General features: G+C 53.9%; 1 protein-coding gene across 5 annotated transcripts in view; it reads right to left on the bottom strand.

Moving 5' to 3' along the window:
- Positions 1 to 8969: 8969 nt before the first annotated feature.
- PKNOX2 (PBX/knotted 1 homeobox 2) overlaps positions 8970 to 11731 on the bottom strand; it is a 272005-nt gene continuing 269243 nt past the window's right edge. For all 5 annotated transcript variants that reach the window (XM_057316694.1, XM_057316693.1, XM_026505481.4 and 2 more), the window contains one exon: positions 8970 to 11149. In XM_057316694.1, the coding sequence (XP_057172677.1) occupies positions 10923 to 11149 (227 nt within the window). In that variant the 3' untranslated portion in view covers positions 8970 to 10922. The remainder of the gene's footprint in view (positions 11150 to 11731) is intronic.

Genomic DNA, 11731 nt, shown 5'->3' with positions numbered 1-11731 from the left:
GACAGATGCTTCACCGACCGAGCCACCCAGGTGGCCCTCCACAGCCCCATCTTAAAACATAAACCTTCATCGAGCTCTTGCCACGTGCCTGCCCCTGACCCTATCGCGTCATAACCTAGTCTCACACTGGAGCGAGAGTCCCTGGTAAGGAGGCAAGGGCATTGCCCAGATTTTACGGATGACGAGACCAGCAAGCAGAGACGTTGAGAAGGGGCAGAGTCAGACTGCCCCCTTCCACTCGCTCTCTGTATGGCGTTTGCTTTGACCGAACATGCCAAACAGAAAGCCATACTTCATGACGTCGGCAACTCAGAAGGCTGTGGGTTGACGTGAGGACGACAAAAGGCATCCCTGGTGCCTTCTCTCACTTCTTGGGCCTCTGCTTTCCTGGGAGCCAGGCCGCCGAGCAGGAGCCATCTTACCTCGGGGTGAGGGGGGCCTACCCCGGCAGGGAAGCTGCCCCAGTGCCTGCAGGTCTAACTCAGGCATCCACCTAGAGCAGAACCTCTACGCGGGTAGAGCCCTGGCTGCTCTGGGGGGATGGAAGCAACCATAGGTTCCCATGCACATCCTCAGGGGCCAACACACGGACAGACGTGAGCCCCGGTGCTTTGACAGCAAGGGATGACTTCGGTTCTGCATTCACTGGCACTGTGGTTAAGGACGCAAAGGGTCACCGGGGGTGCCAGGTCATTTGCCAGCAGTGGGGTTTTTCACCCGTCTCAGCAAAAGGGAAGCAGAGAATCCTCCAGAGTTTTCCTTCCTGCCTTGCGTTTGTCAGATCTGGGTCAGCCGCTCCTTCCCCCCAGTGTACCCTGCCGGCAGGTGTCTGAGGCAGCAGAGACAAGCTCATCAAAGCTGCTGGCAGTTAAAAATAAATCTCAAGTGTCAGGGATACACTCAAGCTGGTGGAGGTGAGCAGGGGAAGGTGGGGCAGTGGTTCCTCTTTGCTCGCCTTTTGTCCCCATCAGCAGTCTGAGCTGGAATGTTCGGTCCAGGTGTCATGGTTTTGCATTGTTCTTCCCTCTACCCTTGCTCCTCAGCGTGTGGCGCCCAGACGGGGCAGGGCTGACCACATGGAGCTGCCCTGGGAGAGACACCCAGCCCAGACCTCCTGCACCGGAATCTGCATTTTAACCGTTCTCCAGGCAGTCGGTGTTTGCGTTACGGTTTGGAGAAGCTTCGCGTGGAGGCTGAACCTGAGCGGGAAGCGTGGGTGCCAGGTGAACGCGATTCTCTGCCCCCAGCATCCCCTCTGCTCCTCCTTAGGCTGTAGAACCGCGGAGGAGGCGCCCCCCCAGGGTGGACGCTTCAGACTGCGCTCGGCCCTGAGGGCCAAGCCCAAGAGCAGTCTAGGCCGGCCGCACGCGGCGAGCACGGGGCGCCCAGGCTGCGGGCAGCGTCCTCAGCAGGCAGCAGGTGGGCTTTCAGGGGCGCGTTCCTCCACCGAGGGGGGTTCCTTCCGGTTAAAGGCCCCTGTATGGGTTTTGCCAAGTGTCATGTGACCCAAGTCCTGGTAAGGAAACCCCACCGTGGAGCCTGACACCAGCCTTCGTTGATGTGGGGTTGAAACAAGCCATCATGTGGGGACACACCGTTTTCCAAACATTCCCTCTGCTTGTCTGTCTCTCAGAAGGGAGACAGATGTGGTAACTCGGCAGGAAAAGCTAACCTGGAAGAGTGTTGTGGCCCTAACGTCTGTGGGATAAATTGGCTTTGAAAAATGACGCAGAGCTCTATCCCGCCTGCTGGCTGGTCTGGAGGGCCACTTTGTCGAGCTGGTGGCCGGGGAAGAGGGGAGGCGGGCGGTCAGTGAGGAGGTGCGCCCTGCAGGCGTCTCAGGAGGAGCCGTAAATCAGGTTCTGATGGGCACCCAGTCGTTCCGTGCCTGCTCCAAGCACCCAGCGTCCTGCCTCCCACCTCACCCAGGCACCGCGGCACTGGGGGGTCTCACCCAAGGCCAAGAGCAGGGAGCACCCCGGGGCGCCCAGCCTGCCCTGCAGCGGGAGCACAAAATGGGGAGCGGCGGCCTTCCTTCCCCGGAAGCCAGGAGAGGTGACTCCCATCACCGAGCAGGCCTCCGTGATTAGCATGCGTGGAGGGCAGAGTCATTAAATGCTGCTCCTGGAGAAGAGACTTGCGTTCTTGATGGCGCCTGATTATTTATTTCCTTGAGAGGATGAGAGGATAGTCGCCAGGCTTTCTGTCTGAGCCTCCGCGTTGCTCTCCTCCTCCCTTCGCGAGGGAGGGGAAGCAGAGGCCACTCTGCTGACCAGAGAAGTGCCTTGGCTTCCTATCAATGCCTTTCTTTTAAAAGAACAATGAGCCACCTTAGCCCACAGCCCAGCAGCTCCACACCCCGCCCCAGCCCTCATGCATATTCATCTTGCTTCAAAGAGCACAGCATGGAATATGCAAATTGGCCAGGCAGGAGCTGGTTGGCATTTTGATAATAGCTTTGTCTGAAAAACCCCAGAGACACATGCACATCCAGTTCCTCTTTCTCTCCCTCTCTCTGTCTCTTGCCCCTACCCTTGTGTCCCCTTCCTCATTCTCTCTTCCACTCTGCAACCAGGGAAAGTGCATTGCAGAGCCACAGAAGCAAGTTAGCGGAAGAGGGGGGCTCTGGGTTCCCGTCTGCGGTTCCACCTCCCTCTCTCTCCTCTCCTCCTCCTCCAACAGAGTCACTTTGGTGTGCTCCCTGGGGAGGACTGCCCAGTCTGACAGTGCCCCTGGGCTCCTGGCCTGTCCATTCTGTCTGGGAACACGTTCTCTGCCATCTCCCGTCCAGCCTGGTTTTGCCCTTACTCTCGGCAGTCACACCTAAAAACCCAAGAGCCCAGCCTTGCCCTCCGAATGGGAGGGAAGGAATCACCTCACAGGCAGGAGAGGAGGCTTGGATGTCAGCTGTCATCACCGACAGATCCCCGGGCCTCAGTAGCTCTTGACCTCACGCAGCGGTCTCCACAACACATCCGAGGAGACGTCAGCGACAGGCTAGTGGCCTTGTTGTTGTCCACTTCTTAATCCCAGTCTGTGGATGGTCAACAGCAGCCTCTTCTCTAAAAGGAGCTCCGGGGCCCCCTTCCGAAGCACAGCTCCTAGAAAAGTGTGCAGAGGTCCGGTCCCTCCCCCCACTCCTCCCCCAGATGTAGCCAGTTCAAGTGAGGAGCTGCTGGGCTATGGTGGGGGGCAGAAGCGGGCTAAGGTTTGCATCCCACATGTTTGAATGCTACCGCATGTGGGGTCCTTAGAGGAGAGAAGTGAAGGCAGGTGGAGGGATGCGGGCGCCTCCAGTAATTCAGGGAAGAGGGGGCATCTGCCTTTGATCCTGGAGGCCAGCCCTGGTCACCCTGGGTCTTAGGAGATAAATTACCTCATAGGAGGAGCATGGGTTTGGGCCTTGTGTTCAAATCCTAACTCTGCTACATATTAGCTAAATCATTTTTTTAAAAGATTTATTATTTCATTTGAAAGAGAGAGAGAGCAGGCGAGAGAGCAGGGGGAGGGGCAGAGAGAGGGAGAGAAGCAGACTCCACTCTGAGCCTGGAGCCCGAGGTGGGGCTCAATTCCACCAGCCCGAGATCATAACTAGAGCCGAAATCAAGATTCGGACGCCCCACCGACTGCACCCCTCCTGACACCCCCATGCGAGCTTAATAATTTCTGAGAAAACAATTTCTCTGAGCCCCAGTTTCCTCATTTTAAAAATGGGAATACTAATATCAGTAATTCTCCCAGGGTTATTCGGAAGACAGTATCTTGCATAGATGGCAAATACTCCATAGAAAGACCTGGGCACTGTGGCCTTTCTACTGTTGGGGGCCTGATCATGTTTTCAATCCAGGAGGCACAGAGGACCTGAAAACAAGACTGGAGAAGGAGTGGGCTGCCCCCCTAAAATCAGCCTCCCCCCCCACCCTCTATCCTCACTGAATCTTGCTTTCTGGTGGCCCAGTGGCACTGGCACCTGCTGACTACAGCCTGTGGCCTCCGGGCTCTCCCAGACAAGGACACAGAGCAACGAGGCAGGAGCTGGATCGTATTCTGACTTCTCAGCAGGTTCATTCAAGGGGAGCTGTGCAGGACGGGGGGGTGAAACGTCCAGTGTATTTTTGCACTTAGTGAAAAGATTCTACTTTCATTGCTAAGAAGACAGGTAGAGCGACAGAAGGGGAAACACGCAGACCTCACCGCAGACACAGAGAAGCCTCACAAGCCTCATGGTCAGGCCAGACAGGTGGGAACGTGAGGACTAGTTCAAGAGGTTCGAGAAAGGCATGGCAGGTCTCCTAAAATGCGGCTCCCACATATTCTCTAAGCCTTGAAGACCACATTTAAACAGTCTGGAGGGTTTCTGCTTCTCTGGGCTGTCTCCAGAAGGCAGATCTCGGATCATGGTGGAAGGTGGAGGGATTTCTGCCAGGGAGGCATTGGGCTCCTAAGCCTGGGGGTTGGCGGTAAAGGCAGGTGACCATGAATGGTATGCTGTGGCCGTGATTCTTATATGGGGCGAGCAGGTTGGGGTTCCTGACCCTCTCCGGGCTAAGAAATGATTTTTTTTTTTTGCCTCTTGGCTTGGATCCTGCTGTGGACAAACACCCCCGAGGAGCCAAACTCAGAGCATCAGGCATTTTCTACTCAGGGCACCTGCTACCGCGGACCCTTTTCTGCAATCGGGCCTGGGTGAGGCAGGGGTTCAGAATCGCCTGGGGGCTGTCTACGATGCAGCCCCCTCGGCCCCAGCCCGGGACACTCTGGTTGAACAGAGAACAGAACTCAGGCCCCTGCAGCTCCAGATGGCCGCCCAGCAATTCGAGGTGCTCCGGGCCCAGAGCTCTCGGGTGGGGCTGCAGGAGAGGCGAAGATGCCGCTGGGCCCCGAGGTGCTGGGAAATTCCAACACGAGAGCACAATTATTCCATCTCCTTCCAAAACGGGAACCCGCGTGGATATGCAGTGAGACCCGGTCAGAAGGGCAGCAAGCAGCGTGAAGCTGGCTGTGGGAAGCCTGGAAGGTGATGTCAACCTCAGCTTCTCCAGCAGGGGTGGGGGGCTGTCCGGAGAGGGAGCAGTTCCCCCACGAGAAGCTGGGGACCCACGTCATCATCCGCAGGACTAGTTTTCGTGGAGCATCCACCGAGGGGGCTTAGCGACCATCTCCTCTAACCCGTCAATGTGCAGGCGAGGAAGTTAACTTTGATGGTCCGTGAGTGTGTGAGGGGCAGCGGTTAGCAGAGTCCGGACCAAATGCAGGAGGACCCGGGGCTCTTCCTCTCCCTGCAAAGCAGCATGGGAGGCACACGGGTGGGCGGAGCCAGCCCTTAATGAGGTCCGGGTAATGAAAATTTTGAAATACTACGGGGGAAACCAGCACCCTGAAATTCACGAAATAACAGGTGGATGTGAGATGGGCACACCTGACGTGAGTTCTCTGAATAGGCTTGGGCGTAATAAGATGAAAAAAAAAATCTGAAAATGAAAAGGTATAATGAGACATACACAACTGAAGGGAATTGTCTTAAATGGCTGATTGTAATGAGATGTACATAAATTGTAAGGCTTGTAATGAAATGAAAAAAAATATTCTTGCCTGATAATACTGGGTGTAATGTCTACACCTGAAATAAGTCGTCTCACTGCGCTGAGTGTAATGAGATGCACATAATTTTAAAGAGTGTAATGAGATGAAAAATAAATCAAACACTTGTCTTAAAATGAAAGATGTACAAAGATGCACACACCTGAAGGGCATTGTCCTAAATGGGTTCGCTTTAATGAGATGCATTTAATTTGCGAGGGGGCTAAATGAGATTGGCCCAGAGAGAGGCTGAGAAATATAAAACTATAAGACATGTACGCTTGAAAGTGGTATAATAAAATCTGCCTCATCTGTGGAATGGAAATACGATGCCAGGATGGAAAGGCACAGAGTATGACGCGATCGGTCGGCATTCTCTCTGCCAGTCCTTGGTGAGCCCTGGCCCCGTGATGCTCTGCGAAGTTGACTTATCCTCTGTCCCCTGTATGATGTCAGCTACCTCATAGGCACGTGCGAATCTCACAGGCTGAATAACGGGGTTGTAGGCTATATAGAAACAGGAACTTGGAGCTATAAACAAGTCACTTCTAAAAGGCAACATAAGACTATTTTCTTTCCTTTCTTTCTTTTTTTCTTTTCTTTTCTTTTTCTGAGAAGGAGAGGGCAGGGGGAAGGAAGAGGCAGAGGGAGGGAGAGAGGAATCTTAAGCAGGCTCCATGCCCAGCACAGAGCCCTCCGTAGGGTTCGATCTCACGACCCTGAGATCATGACCTGAGCCGAAATCAAGAGTCAGATGCTTAACTGACGGAGACATCCAGGCACCCCAGAAACTATTTTCTAAGAGCATTGTTTCTCAAATTCTTCAGGTATCTTGCCTTGGAGTCTGGGAAAAAGTTGGTCACGGACTGAACCTGCATCCATAACAAGCAACCCTGGTAGGTTATATGCCCCGGGGTTACTGTTTGCCTGTGCAGGACAGGTAGGCAGGTAACAAGAGTGAAGACGTCTGATGCGGGACACAGGTACACTTTGCAATGAAAGGTAGGAATAGCTTCACTTCCACAGATACATTCTCTTGGATTTTTTTTTTCAAAGGCAGAGGCCTCTTGGACTGTCTTGTTCTCTCACACTTGATGGAGCAGGGGTATAGTGAAATAGTTCCTTTCTTAAAAGCAAGAATGCAAATATTGGAAGGAAAGTCAAAAGAAGGAAAAAAAATAAAAAGGAGTGGGGAGCATAACTAACTGATGAGCCAACCAAGCAGTGATGACCTGATACTACGTGGCAAGTGGCACCCAGTGTCAATGCCGGGAGGGTCATATGCATGGCCAATGTCGTGAAAGCCTGCAGAGCGCATCGTAAGGGGTAGCAGTGATTCGATTACACCCCGCTGTGGCCGGGTAGGAATACAGGTCCTGAGCTGCAATTCTCTTTTAAATGTTGGCACAAAATTTTTTAGAAACAATATTGGTCCAAACAAAACATATTGGGAGCTGAATTTGACCTGAATGCCCCATTGGACCCGAGAGTCTTGTTTGCAACTCTGAACGGATCACGTTTGAGGTCACTGTCCTAGGATGAGGTCGTATTTTAACCATTAGGGGGACGTTACAGCACACATCCAGTCTCAGTGTTCTATTAAAACGTGAACTCCCTGAAGGCAGAGCTCTTGGTTGATCACAGTTGTATCCTCTGTATTGGAAACTGCCCGAGACAGAGTCAGTGCTCAGTAAATACACATCGGGTGAATGAATGAGTGTGACAGAGCCATTGCCCTCATCTGGCCGTGTTCAAGGCAGCAGAGGGGTCTCTTGGTCAAGGCAGTGTAGCTCTGGCCATCAGGTCCCAGGAGCAGGAAGCTTCCAACCTGGAAGGTCTGCCCTGCTGGGATAGGGGTTGGGGCCAGAAGTCTGCTGGCACGGTTTCCAGGGCCCTGGCACCAGCACCCAGTCCCAGCCTGCATTGTCCCCTTTCCCTTACTTCCTCAGGGACTATGGCACATCTTCTCCTGGGTTGGATAGGGCTTGGTCATGCACAGAGAGAGAGGTGGCTGCCTCCTTATAACACCATCAGCCACAGCTCAAATGATTTCAGAAACCCCTTTTGCGTTGTGGCATGGTTGAAAAGCTGGCGGAACTTGATGGAAAAACTGAGGCAGGGGTGGGAGAGGCTGGCGTAGGCTATTCTGTAATTTCTTAGAACAGTGTTGCGTGGAGTGTGTTTCGTGAAATACCAGTAAAATTGGAATAGATATTACTTGGGGGAAAAAAGGCAAATACATCTGGAGAATAGGATAAACAGGTTTCTTCCTGCAGGACTCCTCAGAGCCTTTACTATACTAATATGCCCTATGGAACTCCACCAGCAAAACAGAATATGCAGTTCATCCTAGATTAATTTGGAGATGGATTTTTATTTTTTTATTTTATTTTTTTTGTGGCATGTCCTTTAACAGTGTCTTCCTTGGAAAACACTTCTTTGAAAGTTTGCTGGTCTCCTGGCTCTGGGAGGTGGGGCTCTAAGTTATCCTGGTCTCTAGACTTTCTCACTGCCTAGTGGCGGGGTCTCTGCAGACTCTCCAGGTATGACCGGAGGCTCAGGTCTGAGAGCAGTGACCCAGGGAGCAGTGATCAGAGCTGCGTGCAGGCCCATTTTGCCCATGTGAGCACTCCCTTCCCAGCCTGCAGCCTGGCTGGAGGGTGTCCGCAGGTAAGTGTAGACCCCCCAGGCTTTGTGAATGTGAACAGGGAACGCCCCCTTCTGCTCCTAAACCGATGCCCTGGACATCTCACCAACACTGCCCAGGTAAGGAAAACTCTGGGCTGAAAGTACCAAGAAAGGCTGCTTACTTGGGGGGAGAAGCTGTGCCTAAACTTCCACTTGCCCCCGGGAATTCAGTGCTGAGCCCTGGGGTTCAGAGGGCAAGCTCCTCTCTGGACACGGCTCTAGGATGAAAAGCAGCAGTCAAGACTTCCTCTCCTTCCTCATTCCCGGGCCTGGGTGGACGTGGGAGGGCTGGGGGAGGGGCAGGGGTGCCACCAGCTTTGAGGATGAAAACCCTTGGAGCCTAGGGTGCAGCGGGGAAAAGCGAAGGCCTTTGAGGGAGGTAGAGTGTGGTGGAAGAGGGGACCACACTCTGAGGGTGCCGCTGCTATGGGGGAGAATTGCCAGGAGAGGGCAGTGCAGAGCGTCCTCCGGGCTCCTCTCCCTAATCTCTTTGTCTCTGAGCCGGACACGTATGCAGTGTGGGTGCCAAACATAGCTGTCGTCATGCCCAGACAGGTAAACTGAGGTCACCCAGAGAGCCTTCTCCCTTGTTCCTTTCCATGGGTAGTCAGTTCAACAAGAGGTAGGCTGAGGCCTCCAAATTTTCTCCGGCCCAAGGTCCCACTAACCACTAATCACAGAAAAAGAATTGCGCACCAGAATTATGGTAGGTAATAAGATTTACTGAAAACTTCTCGGCCACATTCAGTACTGGTTTGGTGGATACATCAGAAGGAGGTTGCATAACATTAGGCAGGTGGAGGGGCTGGGAGGAGGATGTGTGGGCATGTGTGCGGGTGTGCCTGTGCTGGGTGGGTCGCCGTCCAAAGTGGTAGGTGAAAGGGTGTGTGTGTGTGTGAGAGAGAGAGAGAGAGCGAGAGCAAGAAAAACGAACCAGAAAAGGAAATGTATTTTATCCCACTGCACATTGCAAAAGTCTCACGCCAAAAAAGCTAGACTTTCCTCTACTTATGGCATCAAAAGGGAGTAAAAAATGATTGGCTCACCCAGATTATAAATAAGGTTATTTGTTTCTCAAAAATCCCTATTAAAACATTAAATATCAGCTCTTTTGGGGGAGAAATACATTCATTTCAGGGAGACCTCAGGAAAGCGACCATCCTTTTGCTCCACCCCAACCAGGTGGGGGAGGGGAAGCCCCAGAGGGCCCTGCGGGTCCCCTCAGTTTGAGCCAGGTAGCCACTCGCATCCTGCCACTGAAGGAGATGGCCAATGCACAAATTACAAAGGAAGCTGCGAGTCCATTAAATTAAATCCAATGGAAAACACACGTGTGATCGGTCCTGTCATTCACAGCCAAGGGGTGGGAGAGGAGGGGAGGAGGGGGTGTCAATCCTGGGGGCCTGGAAGTTGGGGTGGGTGTGAGGGCAGGTGGTGGAAAGCCTCCTCCTCGAGGGAGCCCCAGTTCCTCCAGTGCTGTGGGTCATGGGGGTGGGTAGATCAGCGAGGTGTGTGGGCTGGGGCTCCCCTTGGCTCTGGGGCACCATTTCTCTGGGCCCTTGCCCACACTTTGGATATCGATGGGAAGAGGGACGTAGCACCTTCTCCAACCCCTGGCTTCCCACTGGACTGGATGCTTCTTTCCAATGTTTCTTCTGCCTTCTCTGAAGGATAGAATGAAGAAGAGAGAATGGGGGCTGGTGGAGTCAGCCTGGGAGCAGGGGGACAGCCATGGGGGGCTGAGGGCCGGGACATCTGAGGAGCTCCATCTGAGGGCTGGAACATCTGGGATAAGACACCATTGTCCTGTTGTTACAGGAGTGGAGTTCTGTGACCACCTAGGGATGGCTGTGGTCCCCAAAGTCACCTTGATATGGCTCCGAGCTCTGCCATCTCCTTGGGTCCTGGAGCCAACCCAGGGGAAGGGAAGCCGCTTAGCCCCCTACAGTCTAAGCCTGCCAGCTTACCATTCATCTCCGGGAGAGAGGGAGAGAAGGTGGCTGTGGTGGTGCCTGCCCTCTCTCCCAAGTCCATGGTTGCCCGTGCCTGAGACGGGTCCGTGGAGGGACGAGCGGGAGCCCTCGGGAGCCCGGGTCCCACTCTGATCTGCAGGATCGGCCCCCTCAGGGCCTCCCACTCTGCTAGCCACTGGTGATGCGTCTGGGCTCCTCCTGCCCTTGAATGTCTGTCAAGGAGCTGAGAACCTCATGGGGGTGGAACCCAGACCCCGTGACTCTCCCTTTCCTCCTAACTCTGTCCCTGGCAAGGCTCACTCTGAACAGCCCTGAGCCGCCTCACAGTGCAGGGCTTGTAAACAACTCAAGTCCTCCAGCGGGGTGGGGGGGGGCATGGGTGCCGTCTGTCCTCAGGGATTTGGTGAGTCCAGCTCTCACTCCTGCCTTTCCGTGTCGGCTGCTTGACTGGCCCCGCAAACGGAGTCCTGCGCAGTTCAGGGAAGGGGGGCTGGGGTGCTCATTGAAGCTTGGTAGTTGGGAAGGAGCAGGTGTCTCCTCTGCATTTCTTCAAGCTGCTGATTTGGGGAAGTTAGGGCCCAACTTCCTTGGTGCTGCCTGCCCCTGCCCCCCTCCCCCCGCTGAAGCCCTCCTGACGACACTCCTCTCCTGCTCGGTGACCAGTGCCATCTGGGCTGCCAACTATTCCAGGGAGTCACTGTGTTCCAAGCCCAGGTCGCTGACATTTGTCGTCTGAAGCTCGTCGGCCTCCTCCTCCAGCTCCTCTTCCTCCTCCTCTTCCATTTCATCCTCATCCTCTTCTTCTGTCCCATCCAATGAGTCATCGTGTGCGGCCATCATAGCTTGCTGCATGGCCATGGTGGCATTGTCTGAGGACAGGGACTGCAGGTTGTCCAAGCTGATGGAACCTACGCGAGAGAAGGTGGCAAGGGTCAGGCCCAGGAACCTCAGTGTTGGATAGAGTGGCAGGGACTGGCTCATGGAGTGGTCGACAAGTCCCAGATGTGAAGTTCCCCATCCACGCGTTTCTCAGCCACTCCCTGCCCCTTCCCAAGCAGCGGCGCTCCTCGTCACCATTCACTGAGCATCTTCAATATTACATTAAATACTTTGACTTTCTAACAATTCTGTTTGGTAGGTGTTATCATCCCAGTTCTAAAGAGGAGGAAACTGAGTCTCAAGATGGTTAACTCATTAGCTCAAGGTGACAGCCAGGCATGATGAAGTCGGGATTCTCCCCTTGGTCCCTCTAGCTCAAAATCTGGGTATTTCCGGGACACCTGACATGGCAGTTGCCCAGCACGGAGGACCCTGAACGCAACCGTAGAGTGGCACGTGAAGGTATGTACGTGCACATGCACGCCTCCACCCCACCTCCCTGCAGAGCTGTCGTCACGTGCCAAGCTATAAAACGTCTGGCTCATTGAATTATTCATTGTTCACCAGACGACCGGCAATTAGAAAAGTGTATATGGAGGGTGTGATGGAGA

This window comes from Ursus arctos, unplaced genomic scaffold (genome assembly GCF_023065955.2).
Source record: "Ursus arctos isolate Adak ecotype North America unplaced genomic scaffold, UrsArc2.0 scaffold_22, whole genome shotgun sequence".
NCBI lineage: Eukaryota > Metazoa > Chordata > Mammalia > Carnivora > Ursidae > Ursus > Ursus arctos.
This window is presented reverse-complemented; position numbering and strand designations above follow the sequence as displayed.